This window comes from Montipora capricornis, chromosome 8 (assembly GCF_036669925.1).
Source record: "Montipora capricornis isolate CH-2021 chromosome 8, ASM3666992v2, whole genome shotgun sequence".
Lineage (NCBI taxonomy): Eukaryota > Metazoa > Cnidaria > Anthozoa > Scleractinia > Acroporidae > Montipora > Montipora capricornis.
In genome coordinates this window covers 7,463,579-7,481,468 of record NC_090890.1, presented here as the reverse complement: position 1 = coordinate 7,481,468, position 17,890 = coordinate 7,463,579, and the positions used below count along the sequence as shown (strand labels likewise).

The following is a 17,890-nucleotide window of genomic DNA, read 5'->3' as shown; positions in this document are numbered from 1 at the left end:
ACACGGTTTGTGCTCACGAATAAGGAACATTTCATACACAAGACAATCAAATTTGCATGAGCATTTCTTAAGAATGCGAAACATGTCAGATGTTGTTGTTCTTGATTGATGTTGACTTTGGCTGTGATTGAATATCGAACCAGATCTTTTATGCTCATCGATCCGTTGGTAGAGATGTCGACGCGTGTAACCAACATAGCTGGCATCACACCAGCCACAGTCAAATTTGTAAACTTTGAACTTAATCTTGAACATTAATATTCGAGTTACTTGTAAAATATTATATTTGACCTGATGATGGTGTCATGAGGACACCGAAACGTTGTCTTTAATAAGTATGTTTCTGCCCGTAATTTTTGTCATCAAATCCATTACATTATTTATTTTTAATTTTTGAAAAAAATGCTGGACCAAATGTTGATTCATCCCAAGGGCTGGGCAATGATTTCCGAATTTCAAGGGAAAAAAAATTCCAAAGGCCTCATCATCGGCTCAGACGTATTACATATTTCCAGTCGCCCAGTCATTACCAGAAAAGCCCAGATACGGTGTCAACCTTTCGACCAAACGTCTTTAACGTTCCTTACTAGAGATGAACCCTACAAATATTCTTAACAGACAGTAATATTGACTTGATATACAATAGAAATTCTCGTGTTTCAATCAAATCATCCGGAACAGTTTACTTCAACTCTGCTCTTTTGCAAGCATGGTTCGATCGTTGTTTGCCAATACGGCTGCTAATCACTTAATCACTGTGTTGTATGTATGCCATGTCTGGGTTGCCTGTATAAGGAATTTTACAGGCTGCTTTACATTACAGAAGACAAAGAGCGTTGCCATTGGTCACTGAGTAAATTCCTGTTATGTTTTGTTTTATTCGTTGCTTTTGACCTCTTTAAATTCTAATACTTGGTTTTCATGTTATAGAAAAACACCGTTGCAGAAAATAATGATAGGCAGCATTCAGCGGATAAAATCAACGGTAACTCTTTTGTTTTGTAAGATATACCATTTCTTTCGTATCAAATTACTTTCCATTTACATGGAAGTGAAAAGTTGTTCTCATCACACAAAAATATGACGATGACAACAAATTCATCACAAAGCAAATTTGCATTTGGAATCGAGAGGCTCATGCGTTATATCCCTCCTTCTGAAGTCCAGCCACGGTCCCTATGGAAAATGAAGGACACATCCCCAGATATCCTGACAATAAGAACATATGTATTAGAAGCTTGGACAAGTAAATGTCTTTCGTGTTACAAAAAAATGGAAAAAAAAATTTATTACCGTAAATGGTTTGAACCCAGGAGTCAAGGGCGTAGCTAGGGAAGGGGGGAGGGGGGAGGGGGGGGGGTCCTGGGGTGCCTGTGACCCCCGCTTTGTAAGCCGTTTTTTACTCAAACAACCTACAATATTCAGGTTGCGAAAATGCGAGTACCCTCTGTTTGACACAGTGTGACCCCCCCCCCCCCTTTGAAAAATCCTGGTTACGCCCATGCCAGGAGTCATATCATAATCATGCCTGAAGTACGATCGTAGGTCCTGGTGAGTTTAGGCCTAGGAAGGACTGTTGTTTTGTAACAATGACTGACGTTTCGAGTCGAAACGTTAAAATTAGCGTAGACTATCTTGAGCCTCCTATTTTACATAATTGTTTACGATTCGTCTGAGTGGTTTTTCTGTCTCTCTCTTTTATTTGGCACGCGAATACGTACTCGTCTGGTTACAGTGTTACAGTAGTTTGTCAATATTTTGTGTTAATTTTGCAGAATCCATTACTACCGAAATGGCAACAACAGATGCACGGCTATCAAAACCTCCATCACACGGCTCAAGTGAGGAAACTATACATAGAGAAAGATTACTTCATGGAAAATGCGCGCGTACCATTTCTATTTACGACTTGAGTATAGTATCAGAAAACGAACGAGAGTGCAGCGAACAAGTGAGTTTTCTGATACGTATCAGCGAGTGAATAAAAATCGTACAAAGCGTTTTCCATGCTTTAATGTGTTTGTTTCATAGGTACTGAGATTTTTTTCGTGTAGTGTTTGGTAGATTCGCACAAATGGGCCGATGAAAGGAATACAAATTAGTTTAAAATCGCTCAAGCGACAACTTAATTATTTGATAAAATTTACAACACTTACTGTGTTTAAAATATTTTAGCAAATTGCAGAATAGCCAGGCTTTTTCTTCAGGTGTAGTTCGAAATTAGCCACTTCACTTCGAAGGGAAGTCGGCTTGTATTCACTGCCATCCGTAATGCAGACTGAGATGATAAATTGGCTGATGTATTCATTCAGCTCAACCGCTGGAACAACTTCCATTTTCTATTATTACGTAACCTTCATTATGTAACCTGTATTCACACATTTCAATTAGTTTTCCTATAAATATCAGTCTCCTTGGGCGTTTTCCATTTACAAAAAGTTTCCGGAAATTTCGGTGGAAATTTCCATCGGGTGAAAAACGTGTTCCATTTAACTCAGGTCCGTTCGCCGCCCAGTGATTGCGATTTTACGCGCCAAACTTTAAAAGATGTGGCCGTGAATAGCGTGGAAGTGGTAAGACCTTTCAAAAGTTGTAAATGGAACACACATTTCCATCGGAAATTTTCCAACGGGAAAACAGGACTACCTTTTCAGAAGTTCAGTTTATTCCGAAAATTTTCCAGTGGAACGAACCAAAAACGTGTGTTCCATTTACATCCCAACCGGAATTTCCGGAATTTCTTGGTAAATGGAAAACGCCCCTTGTAATTTTCGCGGCTCTATTTTTTATTTGTTTATTTGCAAATAGTTTTCAATATGAGGAAGGCTGAACAGCCGAAACGTTGTCGCAGTAAAGCCAGGACAGTCAAGACTATATATATTTAAATAATCATGAGATATTTGAAGGGCGGGTTATAGACGAAGGACAGAATTGATCCTCGCAGTTATCTGGACAATTAAAGCAAATTTCTCTAAAAGACACTTGAAAAATTCAGGGAGCTTCATCGGGATTTGAACCCATGACCTCTGCGATGCCGGCTCTACCAATTCAAATGAACCATGACGTTGGGAGCAAACATTCATTTATTTCATTCATCGAGTCCTTCATGAGAACACGTGAGTCCAACAAATTGACCTGCTTCATAGCTCATAGATTGTAGAGCATTGCACCGGCATTTCAGAGGTCATAAGTTCGAATCCCGTCGAAGCCGCCTGAATTTTTCAGATGCCTAAAAGAGACAATTGCTTCAATTGTCCACATAAGCACGAGGATTACTTCTCTCCTTCGAGTATATAATCGTGTTGTTCGACATCTTAACAATTCTAACGCAACTTAACATACTGATTTGTTTCTTTGTTATTTGCAGAACCTTTCCCAGAAAGAACAAAAAAACGGAAGGTGCGACGAAAGACTCGAAATCTCAGGGCCAAAAGGGAAGGTAATTATCTAGCAGTTGAGCTACCATGCCGACGGGGAGCTGGTCATTTTGTGACTTCCTTGTTTTGAGTAACTTCTTATGTAATGTTTTGAACAAGAAGGCAGATATCAGAGGAATCGAAAAGGATCTACTACCACAACGTGAATTTGTAGATTAGAATATCAAGAGAAAATAAACAGTGGGGTAAACCCCCCAGAGGGAGGGGGCCCTTGTTCCCTTTAAAAATTTGCTTGTGCTCCCTTATTCCCGAAATTACTTCCAAACTAGTTGTTATCCGCTTTTTGATCCCTAAAATGGTTTAGTATGTTCCCTTGTTCCCTATGCCATTTTTTCGTCTTTTATTCCCCTGTTCCCGGGTTCCAGTTAGCCATGTTGTATTTTTCCCGAAACCCCTGGCCATTGTTACATTTCAGCCGTTCGGCCTTCTTCAGATAAAATTAAGAACGAAGCGAAGAACTAACATTGTATACAGTGGTTCTATCCACTGGGCAAATCCCAAATCTTTCATTTACTCAATTGTCTTTCGTAACGCGAATCTGCTGGTTGATGATGTTTCCTTATCGAAAGCACTATTTTCCTTTTCAACAACCGACGTCAGCAGCTTCAGAATCAGTTCATCATCTGACAGTTCGCAAATAATGTCGCTCAGAAATTATCCGGGGATTTCCGAATATGTTTTCACCGACTGAACACTGTTAAATATATTAAGGTTCCTCTAACTTCAAATATCTTTCTTTGCTGAGATAAATCTCTTTCCTGTAGCAATCTTATTCTGCTGTTTTCCTTTGACAATTTCACAAAGCTCTTTGCCATTCAAAATGCTTTGAAGAGGGGGATTGATCCAGTCCTGTCTTCATGTCTACTTCAAACAAATTGTGCAGATTTGACTTTAAGTATATCGGTATTATCGTAGTTCTGCGAAATAAATGGTAAAAGTGGTTATTAATTAAAGACAGTTCGACAATTTTTTGTAACTTCATTATATTTCTTTCCTTTCTATCCAGAGTTAGCCAATGATTCTGACGCCAGTAGTGTATGTAGCATACAAACCTGTCCTGGTGATTTACGTGATCGAGCAAATCCGCGGAATCGCCCTAAGATGCCTACGTTTTCAGACAATGAGAGAGGGGCAGTGAGTGATTACACCAAGTCTTTACCCCGTCAAAAACAGGCACATATACCGCCAACTGCTAAAAGTGCAATTCGTCCAAGACCGACTGGGATATTTGCCTCCTATCAGCTCTGTTGGCAATTCAAACGCAGACAGACTTGTTCCCGAGGGCAAAAGTGCACCTTTGCTCATAGTGAAAACGAAAGAATAGCTTGGGAAGAAGATCGGAAAAAAGGTACATTAAAAAATAAGACATTCACTTTCCTTTCGACGAGTGATTTTTCTCCATAGTCGTGGCACATTCATGGTAGACCTTACAGCATGAAATATATTGACGCATACTGCGCATGCCTAGAGTAAAACGTTATTGAAAACAACACTTAAATTGGCTAAAATACTGGGTCAATACCGTTAACGTTCTTGAAGGGCGCTTAATCTTTAGGACTTCAAAACAGCACTGAAAAGGAGAAGGCAAAAGGACTTGATTCAATTAACAATGATGCCGTTTTAACACTACAGCCAACTGTGGACTCACGTTGGATGACTTAGACAGGGATGCCAACAAAGATGCAAGCGAAAAAGAAAACAAGTGCGGGCCAAGTTGCAAAGACGCATGAATAGTGTTGGCAAGGAACGCATTATGAATACCCAAATTTCGGTGCTTGCTTTATTTGCTTACCACTATGATGGTTGTTTGCGTGTAATTTAATTTCTAGCTTTAATCTCGTGTAATCCATATTCTATCTGACCGTTAGCCCTAGTAATGGTTCAAGGACAGAGAAAAACCCTGCCTCGAGTAGGAAGTGAATATACGACCTCCGGAGTAGATTACCGTTGCTCTACCGACTGAGCTACAAGGTCAGACGGGAGCCGCTCGTGGTTATTGAGTTGTTATTCCACAGCGATGAATATTTAATGTGGCTCAAACCAGTTTTAAGAATTTCGGAGGGATGTCTTATTACCACTCTACCGTGCGACACTTTCTCACGTAAGGGCATGGCCGTTTCCGTTGCTAACTGGCTGTGAGGAGTACTGTTTCCGGTCCAGAGTCACGTAATTAACTCTTCTGTGAAGGTTAATGCTCCTATCCAATCTTAGGCACCATCACACTGGAGAAACTATACAATAATAATATATTTTAAGTAAAGCTAGTTGTTGTTTGATCGTTTTCAGCTAAAAAGAAAGTCAAGAATGTAAAGGCGAACGATGGTTCCTCGCTTCTCAAAGACTTTCGTGTAGCATTCAGAGGGCCAGCGAACTGCCGAGCACCATTGAGAATTCCCGGGAATGGCGGCAAATACAGGATGTGTCCAAAGTAAGAAAAGCTGTGTTATAGCTAACAATTTTACCCAAAATTGGATCATGTTCAAACGTCGACCGGTTAGCACTGTGGGACAAGCATAGGGGAGGTCGTACATTCCGAGGGGACCAACTCTTTTTAGGGCGTTTGATTAATTTAAGAAAGTGCTTGCTTCTTAAACACATCTCCAATGGTTAGACGTTCAAGTGTCCTTGGATAAGGACGATGATAAACCGTGGACTACGCCTCTTTATAATAGGTGTGAGACGCAAAAGAGTAGTCATAAGGAATAGGAAACGTATTCCCCTACTCCTTGCCCCAAACGAAAAGTTGTGCTTTCTGCCCTTGTATGAATTGTTACGTCATCCTGACGTCAGTGAGGGCCGCGTGCGTGAATATAAGAGTTATATAACGATAAAAAATAGTCAATCTTCCTTAACACCACATAATTCTCTTAAATTATTTTAGTGTGCTTTTAGACTAAAAGATTATCCCGATTGTAATTGAATTATTTTGTTTAAACTAAAGGTGGTCAGAAGGAAAATGCAAACTCGACAAAAAATGTACTTTAGCCCATGGGAAGGAAGAACTCAAAGCTTGGAATGAGCACTTGGAAAATATGAACAAGAGGAAAAAGAAGAGTCAGTTAAGAAAAACGCACGACAAAAAAATGATTTAACTGCAAATGTTTCATTGCCAAACGATGTGCCTGTGAAACGTTTAGCTCCTAATTATAAGGTTAGATCCCGTGATCAATGAAAGTATTTTGTTTGGTTTCTATAATGGATAGGGGGAAGCGCGGTGGCCTCATGGTTAGTGTACTCGACTCCGGAGCGAATGGTCCGGGTTCGGGTCCTGGCCGGGAACATCGTGTTGTGTTCTTGGGCAAGACACTTTACTCCCACGCTACCTCTCTCCACCCAGGTGTATAAATGGGTACCGGCGAAATGCTGAGGGTAACACTGCGATGGACTGGCATCCCATCCAGGGGGGAGTAGAAATACTCCTAGTCACTTCATGCCATGGAAACTGGGATAAGCTCCGGCCTGATGGGCCACTTGGCTCGTGTGCAGACTTTACCTATAATGGCTATAACGTTATGCATACATTGATAAATTTCTAAAAAACTCAAATTTGCAGAGTGAAAAGCTCGATTTATAGGTTTAGAATGTTAAATATATTGAATGAAAGGCAATTTATTTGTTTGCTTTTCTTTTCTCTCTTCTAGCTGGACGAACTTGTGCCCAGTGTTGCTGGAGTGACTGTGTCGTATGAGCCGCAAGAACTCGATGTGTCATTACAAATACCGCTCAACAGCGAAGGGAAAATATCACATTCTTGGACTATACGAGTCAACTATGAGGTTAGACGTCAAAAGACGTTTGTACTGTCCATAGCCTAAGTACTGTATTGTATTGTATATTTTAAAGTTATGATCCTCCCAAGAAGAAGCCGATGAGGTTTCATGCTTTCTTTGATTTTAGAGATCGTATAAATTGCAAATATCAATTCTCATTCTAGTCACGTGCGACTGGCCATGTACAAGATGTCGTCCTTCTCCCACACCACCACAAATGCTACACTCTTTCAAGTGCCAAATTCAAGTGCAGTATGCCATCCAGTACTGGCGAGCCGGTGGAGGTCAAACTTCCTGAAAGCTATGTTCTGAAAAATGATCTTCACTATACCTTGAAACCTCATTTACCCTCGTTGGAAGGAAGTTATGAATTGGAGATAAATGTTACCTTCTCTACTCTGGTCTTTGGAAACTTCGCGCAAGTTTTGGTCCTGGATTTTGGGGGAGACTCTGCACACCTTGGTGTAAAAATGAACGTCGAGGTTGGAAGTCAAGAATTTTGGCAAGAGTATGGCGAAGAGAAGGCTAAGTTGACTTTGGATTGGACTCTTTGGGATGATGGATCTCGAAAAATCGTGAAATTTGAGCCCAAACAGCCACTACCATTTAACAATGACTATTTGCTTGACATGTACAAGTTGCCAAGAGAAGACGAAATGGTGCCTTGTCCTCTTTTTGATAAAGGACAAGGCTTAAGGCCAGAAAATTACAAGAATGTTATGCACCAGCTGTTATTTATAGAAGAATTCTACATTCGGAAGCAAATAGCCCGGTAAGCGTCAACTTACTCTCTCATATTGGTGTGGTGTGATTTAACTAGAAGGCGGCGACTCCTGCTGATGAAACGAAATGAAAATGAATTATATTGCAGTGGAGTAACCAATATTCTCTTATTGGTTTCGGCAACTGCTTTAAGTAAAGCATGTTTTTCTTTAGCCAAAAGTCACAAAACACCTTTTTTTTCTTACTTCTTACTCTATCTAGAAAGAAAACCCATTTTCAAACCGCTCACTGATTAAGAGAACCAATTTTAAATACTTCATTTGCTACAAAATCCCATGGACCCGACTTTACCTAAATTATACTCCTAGAATAATTCACTAACGTCAATTAGATACTACCTATTTTCAGTGAAAAGTCGACAACATCCGCTTCGTTATTCGCTCCCAAGGTTGAAGTTGGCAGACTGGTTCCATTTCAGAACTTAGGATCAAACCAAGTGAAGCTATGATCCTCGCAGTTATGAATGCAATTTTGGCAATTGCGTAGGGACGCTTGAAAAATTCAGGACTTCAACGGGGTTTAAACCCGTGACCTCGCGATACCGGTGCGACGCTCTAACCAATTGAGCTATGAAGCCTCTGACATTAGGAGCTGGTCATTTTTGGGTTCCAAAATTGCGTTCATAACTGCGACGATCATAGCTTCACCTGATTTCACATCCGAAGTTCAATATATGATTCATTTCATATATCATTTCATCGTTGATTCATTCATCACGGCAACATTGGAACCCACAAATGACCAACTCCCAACGTCAGTGGCTTCATAGCTCAGTTGGTTAGAGTGTCGCCCCGGATTGTGAGGTCACAGATTCAAACCCCGTTGAAATCCTGAATTTTTCAGGCTTCCTACGCAATTGCCAAAATAGCGCTCATAAACGCTAGGATCATAGCTTCACTTGATTTCATATCCGCGGTAAATGTTCAATATATGATTCATTTCTATATCATTCCATCTTTAGGATCAAACGTTAACCTTGTTCTTTCCTTTTACCTCTTTTGTAGTTTCAACGTTCATCAGGTCCCTTTACAAGCTGCTAAACTTGTTGTGAAGAAGGAAGAAGTACTGTGCGCCCAAGAAGGCTGGCTTTATGGCTCTTTTCATGTTGCACGCCCGATAACACCCGATGACGCCGATGGACGACTTTTGCTGAGAAATCTTTTCAGAAGTCTGGGCACAGTTCTTTTAGCCAAAATTGAAGGAGACTCCGTCATATATGAAGCACTAGTGGACTCCGTGGAGGACAGTCGAGTGATATTAAAACTATCTCAACGATGCTGCAAAGAGCTCGATTTGTCACATAATTCATGTGTAACAGTGGACATTCAGTTCCATATTAACCGGCTTGCTTTTTGTGAGATGCATGATAACATCGACAGACTAGGACCAGAGCATTTTCGAATCCTTTTCCCCGAGTTGGGCAACTCGTCTTCGCAACAGGAGGTAATCTCAAAATTCTTGTCATAGCTGAGAACCCCTTTCATCGTTTAACGTTTGGTTCATATGACCAGACTCTACCTTTCCCTGACGTCTAACGTTTTCGGAAATAGCTTTTGGTTATTTCCTTTAGTTCCAAATCGCTACCGGTAGCTTTTTATGCATAAATAGTGGTGAAATTTGTTCAATAGGCATTCAGCAATCGATGTAAGGAAGCGAAAATGTTCATTCCACGTTATGATAACATAATGCACAAAAAATATAACTGGAATCTTAGTGGTTACACAGCACTAAGCTATGTAACCAATCTATACTAGGGACCACCCTCCACGAGTGGTAACATAGCTTAGTGCTGTGCAACCACTCACATTCGAACTGAGCGATCCAGCCGAAATTTTACGATCCAAATCGATCGAGATTGGTACGTTTAGTTATATGAATGAATGGTAGTTCATGAAATTACAGAAGCTGACAAATACCATCTCTCCCTTTAGATTTACCCCCTCACATGGATTCTTGATGAAAAGTTGAATGACGATCAGAAAGAGATTATTCGCAAAATAGCAGCTCCCGCTAACGAAGCACCTCCCCTTGTGGTATTTGGTCCATTTGGCACAGGAAAAACGTACACTCTGAATCAAGCCATTCGTCGTATTGTCGTAAACCAAGACAACCGTGTACTCATCTGCACGCATTCAAACAGCGCTGCGGATCTACATGTGCTTCTGCTGGACACCTATCTGAAAAATCCTGGCAGTATACGCGCTTGCAAGCCTCTGAGGATTTACACACCTTTGCGTAAACTTTCTACCGTTTCTGAGACGGTGAAGGAGTATTGTCTGATCGCCGACAAAGGAACTTCGAACCAGGTGTTCAGACTACCAAATCGTGATGATGTGATCGGTCATCGGGTAGTAATCTCAACCCTTGGCATGTCCCGCGCACTTTTTGACATGAATTTGCGGCACGGATTCTTCTCCCATATTTTGATCGACGAAGCAGCACAGGCTTTAGAGACGGAGACCTTAACGCCCCTCACCCTGGCTGGAAACAAGACCAAAGTAGTTTTCACGGGAGATCATATGCAGGTATATACATATTCATTCTTTCGTATGAAAGGGCAGTTACTCTTTAGAGATTAAAGGGGCTGTATCAAGGGAAACGAAAAAATAAATAATTAAAATACTGAGTGAAGGTTTGAATAAAACAGCAAATACAAAAAGAGGTAGGAATGAGCAAACTTGTGAAGAAGATTAAAATGAATTGCAATCTAGGTTTGTGAAAAGTATTCAGCCTAACAGTTTTTCCAAGTTTATCTCCATTTTTTATAATTTAAATTATTTGTGGTCGACACATTTTTTGTCACGAAGTTTTGATTTGTAATGTTAAAAAAAAATCCTGGGTTAACGTTAATTAAGTTGCATAGCGTGAGGGGAGGACTAATTTATAAAAAACACACAAAATGAAGTTAACGTCCGTGACACAGGTCCAAGCCAACGAGAAGTCTACATCCTTAAGCCGTGGTTTCTCCCAAAGTTTCCGCCTTTGGAGGACAACTGTGGTCGCAGTAACATGTCCTGTTGTTCTTTGTCACTTGATACAAACGCATGTGTATATGTGCCTTAGCCCACCTGAAGTCAAATTATCAATCGATAACTACTGACCCTCTGTTTCTTGATTTTATGGTTGAGTTATTTATGATTTATACTTGAGTTATCTATCTGGTCAAATTGCCAAAATTGAGGGAAGTTACTCACTGAATCTGTATCAAAACCAATTCCGTTCACGGAGCAGGTCTGAATTCCTTAAAGATAAGAAACAAATACCTCCCGAATATTTAATGAGTCTGAGAGTTAGGCTTCTAATCAAAAAGACAAGATTTCAACTCCTCAGAGTATTCCAGTCCTGATTTCCAACTTACATAAAATAGAATGTCTTCTGCAATAAACATCGGGCCATATTTACCTTTTAGATGAGCCCTGATGTATTCTCTCCTCAAGCTAAGAAATGGGGCTTACATGTCTCCTTGCAAGAAAGGCTATTTTATGACTACGAAAGTCGCCGGAGTGGTTCACAACCAGATGCCAATGTCATCTTTCTGACAGAAAACTACCGCTCAAATGAAGACTTACTCCAGTTTTCATCGGACATGTTCTACGACGGAGGACTTTCTTCTGGTAGCAGCCAACCGCTTCATCCGCAGCTTGGGCCTCTCGTCTTCTATGCTGCTCTGGGCAAAGAGGAGATCGAAGAGAACCACGCCTCTTATCGCAATTTGGCAGAAGTAAATGAGGTTGTAAAGCGAGTGAAGGAGCTTTCTGATTCCTGGCCTAAAGAATGGGGAACGAAAGATCTGAAGCAAGTTGCAGTGGTTTCGTCTTACCGTTATCAGGTTGGTCCTATGTGAATAAAGATGACGGACATTTTTCTAGTTGTCTTCTCTATAAAGATTGCGTTTTCAAGGTTATTAACGTTATTAGTTTCTTAAAGTGCCCCTGTGATAAAAAAAACCACTTCCTTTTTTCCTTCAGATTTTGAAAGTGTGTTTGCTTAACACCTGACTGGCAAAATTTTGAGCTTTGATTTTTATCCAAAGGCCGTTTACTTTGAGTGTAAGTTTTGGATTTCACGGTCCGCCATTACTCACGTTCAAAACTGACCGATTGGACCTCAGACAGTTGGATCCAGGGAAAAGTGACGTCAGAGGCTCACTAGCTTAAAATTTCAGCGTGTGAACGCAGCTTATTACATATGCAAAGCGTGAGTTTAAAAGTCTGAAAGCCCAAAACCCTCGTGCTGCATGTTAATTCTACGGCGTACACACGTATTGCATTCTTAAACTAGTGAGCCTTTGACGTCATTTTCTCCTCGATCCAGCTCTCTCAAGAACATAATGATAGTAATGGCGAACCATTCAATAGGAAAATTACAGTTAAAATAAAGAGGTGTCTTTTTGAAATCAAGGCTTAAAACGTGGGTCACTTAGTGTTTTGTTAACATAGTTTTGAAATCCAAAGAAAAATATGAATTGATTGTTTGGTCACAGGGGCACTTTAAGTCCTGCTTAAATTGTCTATTATCTTTGTCAACCTCACATTATCAACATCATTATTATCCAGTCAAGTTTATAATGATGCAAGTAGTACTGCAACCATAATCATAGCATTATTATTATTATTATTATTATTACTTTGGGCTGGGTGTATTCTAAGAACTTGACGATGAAATTTGGCTGTGAGCTCCAATTTACCAAATAATAAAAAATAAATTTAAGGCACCAAGGCAAAAGGGAAAATACGTAAAATATCTTTTACCAAAGGACAAAGACCTTACTTGAGAATTAGGCAGTAATTACCTCTTACCCATATGGTAGCAGTTTCTTGGTTATGGTTAAGTATTTGCCACTAACATTTCAAACTGTAGATTTGTCCGTGTTAAGGATTATTTTTCGTAAATACGTTTTCTGTTCGTATTTTATTACAATTGTATTTTAATGCAGGTGTCATATTAGTCCTTATATTTGGATTTTATTTAGTATTCACTAGTCTTATTTATGATTGTTATAATATTATTTTTATTATTTCTTTCTAATCCTCTTTATTCATATTGTAATGCGCATTTGATCAAACTATTTGTTAACCTGAGCAATAGAAGTAATAAAAATTATTATTATTATTATTATTATTATTATTATTATTGTTATTATTAAAGCCTTTAAACGTTTTTTTTTCCATTTTTACAGGTTAAAACAATTCGCGATGGTCTCAGAAAAGTCGGTCTTGGAGTTGTCGATGTAGAAACCATTGAAAACGTTCAAGGTGTGTAAATTCGTCTGTATTTTTAGCTTAAAGCTGAAACTTTAAATTCGAGGAATTAGAGTTTTATACCGTTGGTCTTCCTGTAACTCTCTTTATGGAGCTTACTATGTCTAAGGCCATGCGGTTAAATTGCTTCACGTCAATTTTTCATCCTATGTGAAGTGTTTGTGTTATCTCTTTACTAGGGAAGCAGTTCAGAGCCCTTTTCGTCAGCACGGTTCGCTCGTACCACACTTGCAAGGAGTTTCAAGAGTCAGCAGCTTCCGAGACCGACAGCCCTTACCTTTATTTTTTGTCCGATCCCAAGCTGCTCAACACAGCTCTGACAAGGGCACAATCACTCGTCGCTGTTGTTGGAGATCCATTTTCTCTGAGGACTATAGGCGATTGCCAAGGACTGTGGGAAGAGTTTATCAGAAGGTGTACCGAGTTAGGAACGCTGTTTGGTATCGAACATACCGAGCTGGAAGAATGCATTTTCCCAAGTGGGCTCAACGTCAATGCTGCCGAGTTCATACCTGTTATAACCGAAGGCAACAGCCAACCACCCGCCTCGGCTAACGGTTCATTCTGCTCCAGTTCAACGTCGGCTCCACTGGCAGATGATAAAACTAACGAGCAACTCTTGAGCTCTTCTTCTTTTGTAGAAATAAATAATTCAAATGAAAATGATCTCGAAGAATCTAATGCTGCATATGATTCCGGCGATGCAGGCGACGAAATGTCCGAGAGTGACGAGGTGGGTAATGCAGACGATTTTGCAGAATATGGCGTAGTGGATGAAACAGTTCCTCCAAAACACTGGGATTCTATCGTGGAGGCGTTAAGAGAAAAATGCGAGGAGACGAAATCGAAGAAGAAGCTAATGAATGAAGAAAAATCGGAAGAAAATGCAATGGGAGGAGGACGGGACTTGAAACAAGAACCAGATGAAGTATGTGCAGGTGTCACACCTCTCAAACAGAATGGGAACACCCAAAGGTTGGACAAAAGCGATTCAAGAAACAAAATAGTCCACGGAGACATAAAAATGAAGACAGAGAAAGGAAAAACCCGACTCTTCCTGGACTTCATGTATAAACGTAGTGAACGTTCTGAGCGCCTCACTCGTCCTATTAAGGTAAAAGATCAAGAATGCCTTGATTCCGAGTATCTTCTTCGGTTGTTAAAAGATAAACCTGAACTCTATCGCAAATGTACTTTGAGAGTTGGGTCTGATCGAGCACAAACCTTGTATGGCGAGTTACCAGATGCTGAGAGTGAAGATATTGTAATAGAAGGACATACAAGGCAGACCTTTGACCGTGACGAGGTTGTCGTTGAACTATCGAAGGAGCCTACAAATAATTATTCTGGCGAGGGAGGTTCACCGGAGCGCCCGAGAGGAAAGATTCGAGGTATTCTTCGTCATCGGACTAAACTTCGTGAGCGACAGTTCGTGTGCAAATTATCCAGGGACGACCCGCGAGTTTTGTATCCAGTCGACAAGTCAATGAGACCAATAGCTAACCTGACCGATGAAAGCTGTGACGGAGTTCCAATTTACAAGAAGATTCCAGAAGGATCTGACGACAAAACGGTGCGTGTGAGAACGCTCTCTCGGAGAGACGCTCTGAGTGGCAAATACTTCTTTGTCGTTCAATATCTTCAGTGGAGACGTGAATTTCCTCGACCCCTTGGCATTGTGACTAAGGCAATCCGAAAATGTGACGATCTTTCTTCAGACGCTTACAAAGTTCTTCATATGGAATATAACCTGAAGAACGAATTTCCAGAGGTGGTTATCGGAGAGGTAGACCGACATATTCACAGGTGGAAAAGGATTCCTGACAATGAAAGAGAAAGTCGCTGTTTGGTAGAAAACGCATTCACCATCGATCCTCCCCGGAGTAGAGCTCTAGATGACGCCTTGACAATTGAAGAATTAGCAGACGGTTATTTTAAAGTCGGAGTTCACATTGCTGACGTGTCCTACTACGTTAGAGAGGGTACTAAAATCGACGATGAAGCCCGTAAAAGGGGTACTTCATATTATGGAGGTAGTCCCCATGGTGACCGTGAAGCCATGCTCATGCTTCCTTCCGCTCTTAGCCATGACATTTGCAGTCTGTTGCCGAATAAAGAGAGATGCGCCGTGTCAGTGTATTTGAAACTAGACAAACATGGTTGTATTCAAGATGAGGAACTTGCTTTCCGTCGATCTATTGTGAAGTCACGGTGTCGTTTGACTTACGAGCAGGCTCAGATGGTGATACTTAGAAGGCCTGTTCGTTGCGATCCAGAAGATGGGGAGCTGACACCGACAGTCGTAGAAAGCATCCGAAATCTTAATTTGGTTGCCCAGGCAAGGAGGAAACGTCGTCTTTCCGACGCATCGTACTTTCACTTTGACCACGCAGACCGAAAGGAAGACATTGAGGCGCATGAACTGGTGGAAGAAATGATGATCCTGACCAATACTGCCGTTGGGAAGTACCTCGCGGAGAAAGTTCCTAACCTCTTACCATTACGAATCCAACGCCCTCCGAAGACGCAAAGGCTGAATGAATGGCGAAATGAATTTCAGAAAAGTGCAAAGCTGTCTCTTGCACTTCGAGAGCATTTGAATGAGGCTGAGGATGGTGAAATTGAGGAACTATTTGCTGTGCCGACCTCCACATGGCATCTACTTGATAGAGCATGGCGTAATCAGGATCAGAGAGAGCTTAAACTTCTGATCTGCAATGATAAACTGTATCCTCAACTGGCCGTTGCCCATTCTTCTCTAAATTCTCGGCAAAGAAGAGCAGAAGATGTTATAGCTGCAGAAGTGTCGAGGGATGACAGACTGCACTGGTCTTTGAAGGTTAGGGAATACACTCGCTTCACCTCTCCAATTCGTCGGTACTTTGATATTGTCGTTCACCGACTATTGCTGGAGACCGATGGGCGAGAAAGGGTCACTGGTGATATCGATCTTGCTGATGTTTATCGACAGTGTTCATTTCTTTCCGAACAATCAAGCAAGTACGAAAAAGATTGCGCCCGAGTTGAAGTTGCTGGAAGACTCGTCAAAGGAAGTTGTGAGTTCGCCGCCGTCGTGGAAGTGATCGGAAAAGATCATGATTTCATTCGGTTGCAAATTCTTTCTGATGCAAATCAGTATCTCACTGAGAAACAAAGAATAATTTGGATCAGCCATTTGGGTCCAATTGACCAGCCGACGCTAAATGAAACATCTGGATGCCTGGAGCTGAAGTGGAAGTTAAGAATTTATGATGCTTCCCCAGAAAATCTCAAACGAGCAGTGCAAAGCAGAGACCTCAAGAGACATCTCTTTGAAGACAGAAATAAAATCCAGGTTGTTTTATCTGAAAACGCAGAAGACTTCAGAACTGGGTATTTCCTTCAAAGCGCGCAATGGCTAGCCGTCCTAGATGCGGTTAAAGATAACAGAGGGCTGACCAATCCCTTACAGGTCGTCAATAACGCAATAGTGGGACAAAGGGAAGAAATAGCAAGGTTGAGACGAGAGAGAGAAGAAAGGTTAAATGACCCTTTGTATCAAGCAAGAGGAAGCAATTTGGTTGCTCTCCTCGAGCACAACGAATCTGTGAGCAATGATGAAGACAGTGATGATGGCAAAGATGTCTTTGAAGGTGACGATTACAGTGATTTCTCCCTCGATGAGAATGATTTTCAGGAAAGAGGAAAATACCGGCGAGAAGAGAATAGCAAAGAAAGGGGTCATTTGGTCGCAAATCAGGAAGATGATACAACGGTACACTTTGTCGAGACGTCCATTGGCCTGAAAACTGCTGACACTGTCACTGTACACCTTTCCGCAAATAACTCGTCAGGGCTTGTGTCGCCTGAAATCCAGCTCTTTAACCTTGCACCCGGAATTGAAATATGCGTTGAGCATAGAAAACGCCCTGATGCATGCTTTGCAATGACAGCATCTGAAAAGGCGACGCAAAAAACCTATAAATCTATCGGTCTCTATGTCAGCCTTTGGTGGCCGGTGCTTCACATGGAAGCTGCAACCGTGGGGGTAAGGAACGACGATACCATTATCTTAAAAGACCTTGAAGTTGAATGGAAAATGAATGAAACTGTTGATGGGTCGTTATCGGGAGACTTTTTTCTCAACGAAAAATTTCTCAAAACCAGACAGATCGAGATCTCTCGAGGGGATTACGCTTGTGTAAAAGTTCACTGCCCAATGCCTTCCTCGAGTAGTCTTCTAACTTCACGTCAGACTAATGGAAATTATATCAAGAGCGAAACCGGAAAGGAAGTCGCGGCCAGACATGGATGGGAAATATCTTCCAGGCATAAAGAAAACGAGAGAGGAAGCCACGAGGAAGACGATGTACAAAGCATGGGAATGCATAGCTACTGGGTTGGTCACTGTGTCCTCACCGAGGCTACTCCGCAAAAGTACACGTTAAAGGTTTTTCAGAGCTCAATGGAAGTACCAAAGGAATTTGATCACGGTGAAAGCAAGACACGCACTTCTACAGTGGAGATAATAAAGCAGACTATTCCTTCCAGGTAATGAGGTTGTAAACATGTTATAAACAAACATGAAATTATGGTTGTATATAATTCGATTTGCTGGGGTGCCGTAAAGTACACTTACTGTAGAAAATAAATTCTTAAC

General features: G+C 41.0%; 1 protein-coding gene across 1 annotated transcript in view; it reads left to right on the top strand.

The window, feature by feature from the left end:
* The window catches only part of LOC138059341 (3'-5' exoribonuclease HELZ2-like), a 67,178-nt gene that overhangs the window by 24,224 nt on the left and 25,064 nt on the right, over positions 1-17,890 (top strand). The window contains 14 exon segments of the mRNA XM_068904924.1: positions 931-985; positions 1,776-1,841; positions 3,368-3,439; positions 4,444-4,785; positions 5,724-5,865; positions 6,379-6,470; positions 6,473-6,588; positions 7,079-7,213; positions 7,372-7,979; positions 8,995-9,433; positions 9,922-10,515; positions 11,400-11,819; positions 13,170-13,245; positions 13,431-17,781. Of these exon segments, the coding sequence (XP_068761025.1) occupies positions 931-985; positions 1,776-1,841; positions 3,368-3,439; positions 4,444-4,785; positions 5,724-5,865; positions 6,379-6,470; positions 6,473-6,588; positions 7,079-7,213; positions 7,372-7,979; positions 8,995-9,433; positions 9,922-10,515; positions 11,400-11,819; positions 13,170-13,245; positions 13,431-17,781 (7,508 nt within the window).